General features: G+C 39.9%; 1 protein-coding gene across 2 annotated transcripts in view; it reads right to left on the reverse strand.

Moving 5' to 3' along the window:
* The window catches only part of castor2 (cytosolic arginine sensor for mTORC1 subunit 2), a 36769-nt gene extending 35266 nt beyond the window's left edge, over positions 1-1503 (reverse strand). Inside the window, exons 1-2 of one of the 2 annotated variants that reach the window (XM_015961913.3) lie at positions 1364-1503; positions 1148-1288 (exon numbers count right to left, since the gene is read on the reverse strand). In XM_015961913.3, coding sequence (XP_015817399.1) covers positions 1148-1260 — 113 coding nt within the window. In that variant the 5' untranslated portion in view covers positions 1261-1288; positions 1364-1503. Of the gene's footprint in view, positions 1-1147 lie in introns of both variants that reach the window. The other variant, XM_015961911.3, reaches the window with a different exon arrangement.
* Between the last annotated feature and the right edge of the window lie 4497 nt (positions 1504-6000).

Here is a 6000-nt window from a genome sequence, read left to right on the forward strand (position 1 = left end):
TTCTCCTGCACATTTATTTACACGTAGAAGGATTTGAATGAAACCAACTAGTCAGTCCAATTCAAGATGGCCGCCACATCTTTAGCAAACAGAAAGATGGCTCCAACTCAGCTGGTTTACAAACATCAAGCTAAAATCTGATGTAGCAGCTGAGAGTCAGTCATCATCTCAAAGCGGAACAGACCGCGAAAATCTTCTGATTCCACACCTTTTCCCCAAGATTTGACCTAAAAGGATGCATTATTTCTCAACATAAGATCACCAGCATAAATATATTTAACAATCACAGTGCATTGGAATATCCCTGCTTACTTTGGGATCTATAATAATTAAACCCTTTAACTGTTGAAACAAAACCACACCTGCCACGTGCCACTTTCTCAGTGATGAGACTTCAGACATGCTAAAAACATGACTGGAAGAATGACTTATCAAACCCATTTCACCCCAGATAGTCAGTGATGCTGATTTAATTATGCAGCACAAAAACACGTGAGACCAACATTTTCATCAGGTCAGGTAATGAGTAACCTGCAGGGATTGTGCTGTTATCAGTAACTGATCCCATCAGCTTTAATCTGGGACTTCTCCACAATAAGGGGGAGATGATTGCAACAACTATTCGGACTTTTCCAGCTGTAGAAAAACAAACAAACAAACAAACAGTGAAATAAGTGCCAGGTGAATAAATCATCAAAGCACAAGGCAAAGGGGAGCACACAGGCCTGCTGACACCACATGAGCTACTTTAGTAAAAGTTTCCTCAGGCGGGATGACAGTAAACATCCTAGGGTGTACCAGTCAAAGTCTACCCTCTTGCACAAGTTTGGCTGATTTGTTTATAATAATTATTTTGTGGGAAACGAGCTGCAGAGAAACGCGACCGCAGTCCAGCCAGCTACAGATGGCACAAAGCTAAATGACACAACAGAACAACAACAGGCCTGAGAGCGCTGCTCTGGTAATAATAACACGAATGTCTGAATGTTTAAGGCAGCAGAGGAAGGAGCACCGACAAACACCTTTAACAAGCCGCCGCCGGCGTCAGTGCGCCTTGTTAACGCGAACCTTAACACTTCCTAAAAACATGCAAAATAAGAATGACTGAACAGTTTTATTCGGGCACAACGTCTGAGAAGTTACGCACCTTGTTTTGGAGGCCAAGAAGGCGAGTTTCATTAATCCGTGAGTGCAAATCTGGATCCCCTCTTTTTCTATACTCGCCACTTTCAAGCTGTGCTCTAAAATATGAAGCTCCATCTTTTACGTCTTCTCATTTGATGAACGGCTAAAATGTAAAACAAACAAAAAATAAGCTAAATAGTTTCAAACAGAATGCATAAATAAATAAATAGACACATACGGCAGGCCGGGGCGCATTAAACAGAGAAAGAAAACGGGGAGGCAGGGAGGAATAAAGAAAGCAAAGAGGTAAAACCCGGACCTTGCGGCCAAACCCACAACGGAAGCCCGGTCACTTCCGCGCAAGGGTTTTCACAATAAAAGGCTCAACGAATCGGGTTCAGCAAATGTCGAGACAATCAACCCATTAAAGTTGTTACAACACGAACACACCAATCAACACTTTCATAAATAAACTTGATTCATTCTCCTGCGTGTTCACTGTTAAAACATGTTTATTCCGCTCATGTGTTGGCAGCATACATTCAAGTTATGTCAGTTAAAAAAAGCCATTTTCAAGGACACACATGTTATTTTTGTGTTATCAGACACCCCACATACTTAAATCATTACATGTAGGTCATTAAATTTGTTTCTAATGAAGCTGCATTAATTGCCTTTTAACAAACTCTATATGAGCCTTATTTGTAGTGTGGCCCTGCCCTTCATCAAATAATGAAACGTTTGATAAAAACTATGTTAATTAACCACAGAAAGATATTGGGATTTTAAGGAGATGGGAAATATTTGAATATCATAAAAGGTGCCCAAGATATGATGGAATCAGCAACATCAAGGCTTTAACAAATGACAATTTCTGTAAATAAATTTAAAACATAGCCAAATAATAGTGAAGATGTACATAAATAAGAAATGTGGGAAAGTTTATTTTAACCAGCTTAAGAAAATACCATATGCCGTTTCTGGGGCAGGACAGTGGGCTTTTATTTTGAAGAAAAAAGGCAAAAGCGGAAGTAGCTGTGTAATCCTCCTTCAGCTGCTTGACGACCTGTCCCCATGTTTGCTCTCCTGGAATAGTTAGCAGCTGGTCGGAGTGAAACAAACAACTTGCCATTCAAACGGAGGGGGCCGGTCTGCTGGAGCGTGGCATCAAGGGAAATGTGGTTTTCTACAGGAAACGTGTAATTTTAGAAACACGTAGCAAGATTCGTTTGATTTTTTACAATTGTTTCCTATTTCAGCAGACCCCAGTTCAAAGCAGCTGCTTTTTATATTATCAGTAGTATTTATTCATTTTTACAGATTAAGCTGTGATTTTTTTCTAATTTGAGCAAACACTTGAGCTGACACTGTGAGATCCCACCGGGCATGAAGACTTTATTAAAACACATAAATAACACAATCACTGTAGGATTCAATTAGACTCACAAGGGAAAAAAATAAAGATGTAAAATTAAGAATGTAGTCACAAATAAATGAAACATGCCATGCAACATGTAATGTATGCACAATGTGAGTTAAATTCAGTATTTTAAAATATGAATTAAACTATAACAATAAAGTATTTAAAGTTTTTCACGATCATTTAGAATTAATTCACTTGTGCACACTATTAGATGCATGTTTTCACACTGGCTCCACAGTAATTGGCGTCCTGTTGCTTTTCCAGTTGGTCTGAATGAATTGGTGGAACCCCTGCTGTGAGGTCACAGAGGAAATGCATTCACAGTATTAAAGAGGATGATGAAAAGAGAATTTGATTATTGTTTTATTTGGAATGAAAAAGTCTGACACAGCTTTGTCTCTAGAACGCAACAGGACACCTTGCATTACATTAAAAAAGAGAAACAATCTAGAAACAATATATTTGTTTCAAAAAGTATTTCTACTTTGCTATTATTTCAATTTGTAGGATTCTTTAAAATAAGTACAGAGACAGTATAGAAGCATAAACACGAAGACTAGTAAATGGGTCAGAAAAAGGGTTGGATATCCTGCTCTAGGTGCTCCTCACAGACTTCATTCAGGTGACGCAGGAACAACTCGACACGAACTGGGTTGGTAAGCAAGTGAGAAGAAGCAAAGAAAGGAACAGAAGCACAAAACCCGTGTGAAGACTGCAGTGTTCTGTTTGCTGCATGACAATAATACCACATAATGAGGCTGAATTCTGTGATAACAGCTTTTTTGTGCTGAGATCAGTGTTTTTGGCTCTATCCAGAGAACAAAACAAGCAGAAGTGGAAAGCAACATCCAGGTCAGCAGAAACAAGGGTGAAGCAACAATTCTTATCAACACACAAACATGCTCGCTGCACATGATTTGGAGGATTACCTGCTGCACGTGCACACCGTCCCACTCGTGATTTTCCAGACTCCTTACAGGGAGGCTGGATGTTTGTGCTCACAAACACAGCTCTTCCTGAGCACCTTAGGGCTCCAAATCATGAGTAAAAAACATAAATATTACACAGAAGAGTGTTTTATTGTTACTGGACAATGTAGGATAAAGTGGAACCTCATAAATTGTTATTAAGATAAATAATTATACTTTTTGGGGTATTTTGAGCATCAAAAATTGATTATATGCCTCTATTTGCCATATGGGCTGCAACACGTGTTTTGTCCTAACAAGAAGGATGCAGGTTTGAAACTTTATTGGGGTATTTCTGCACATTTGCCAAATGTACAAGTGGGTGTCATTTGTTGACATGAACAGAAAAAAGGGACACTCTAATACAGGGAAACTCAATTCTGGTCCCGGAAGGCCGGTTTCCAGCACGTTTAGTGGTTTCTCTGCTCCAACACACTTGATTCAGTGGTCGAATCACCTGTGTAGCAGCTCATCAGGCTCTGCAGAATTAATCACCTGCTGATTAAAATCAGGTGTGGAAACAGGGTTAAAACTAAAACATGCTGGACACCAGCCCTCCCGGACCAGGATTGTTTACCCCTGCTCTAATATAAAGTGGTAGTTGAAGCTGAATCAAAGCCAGTGCCCCCTTGTGGCTGGTTCTAATACTAGCTCTGGAAAAGAAGAAGGAAAAAGGTGGAAACTGTCCTCAGTTGGGTGTCTGATGGGTATTTCAGTATCTTACATCCTAATCCCCACCTGCATGCTTGTGCGATTTAGATTATGGCCAAAGAAACAAGATGTGCTGCTTCTCCTTTAAAGGTGGCTTTAACCCTCTCAGGCTCAAAATAAGTTTTGATAAAAGGACGAACAACTAAGTCCTTCAGGGGAACTTCTGAGTCATAAAATGCTCATGAAGTACGTATGTGGAGCAACCAGGTAGGTAGGTTTTAACGTTGCTAATCTGTAACACCTGCCTCCAGAGGGTTAATGCCTTTGAGATGAGGCATGGCGCTCTCATCCAGGGGGCATTTGGAGCAGAGCTGCTCCTCCTCGTGGAAAAGAATCATTCAAGGTGGTGCAGACATTCGATTTGTTCAGGATACCTACTGCCTGCCTCCCTGTGGAGGGTTTCTGTCCACGTCCCACTGGGAAGAGCTGGAAAGGGTTGCTTCTCTTGGACAACTGGATAGATTTATGTCATAAAAAAGAATTTTTCATGCAGCTTCTGCAGGTTTTCTGACCTTTCAGAACCCTTGTTGTTGCATTTCATTAGCTTTAGTTTCCAATTCGGGCCCAGAAAGCGTAAATGATCCTTTTTGCAGGAAGAGTTGTTTATTTTCTTGCTGGATTTCCTGCCAAGGCTCTAATTGCAGGAACAATTATTTGTAACAGCCAACGACAAACTATTAATTAAACAAACAAGAGCGGAGCAGTGCTGTCCCAATGGAGAGAAAATTGAGACCACAGTGTCAATACATCTGAACCGGGAGGAGAAAAAAAAGGATTTCACTTGTGACGAGTAGTTATGGTGCAGTTAATTCAGATCAGTCTGGGAATGCAAACAAACAGCAACAGGACTGAACTCAGCGCCTCAGGAATTAACAATAATTCTTCATCTGCAGCATAATTAATCATGTGACAGATGAGCTTCCCAGCAGGTTATTCCCTTTGTGTGCTCAGATTATAGAAACAAACAGGGAAATGTTTCTCTATTCAATCTTGACTTATCAAAATGATGAGCTTTATAATTAATTTGCACTCAAAACTGTTTATATTTGTCTGGTAATTCAAAACAAGCCATGGAAATATTGAATATTATAGATGACCTTAATTACTTTTTTTCTTGAATTAATGCTCAAACCATTAGCCAGTATTAAGCTGATGCCTTTTGAAACTGTGGGGAATAATTTTTTTTATTCATTTTGTTTAGGAAATATGAAATCAACCTTATGGATCTGTTGGGTTATTTTAACCAGAAGATTGGAACTTTTTATTGCAGGGATTAGACAACAGCTTCGTATTAACTCAGAGACAACAGAAGAGAGAGTCGAGTTTTAAAAGTTTAAAGATTTATTACTAAACAAATTAAAACTAGACTAACTTTAACATTAAATGTATGGTGTAACTAAGGTGAATGAGACGGTAAATAGGGTGATGTGGAATGTTGCTCAGAACCAGCAAATATGAAGAAGCGATAAGTTCTGATGAGAAATGAAGGTGATGTCTTCGCGCTAAGCTTTGGTTAGGAGATTCATAAACACATTCGACGCCATTCCGTCAGTCTACATACCCTTGTGGAAGTCCCCATTAGATCAGGAATGTCGAGGTCCAGCTGGACCCTCTCTGGAACCGAAGCCGGTAGGAAAAGCAGCGGTTGCCGACTCAAACCAGTCTTGAGATACTTCCGGGTCACGACGATTTTGTTGGCATCTAGCGAGACCCAAATCTGGGTCGTGTTGGTTCAGCTTTTATTCTGAAAGGAACCGTTGCAGCATTTGGAAC

The sequence above is a fragment of the Nothobranchius furzeri genome, chromosome 10 (assembly GCF_043380555.1).
Source record: "Nothobranchius furzeri strain GRZ-AD chromosome 10, NfurGRZ-RIMD1, whole genome shotgun sequence".
NCBI classification, from domain to species: domain Eukaryota; kingdom Metazoa; phylum Chordata; class Actinopteri; order Cyprinodontiformes; family Nothobranchiidae; genus Nothobranchius; species Nothobranchius furzeri.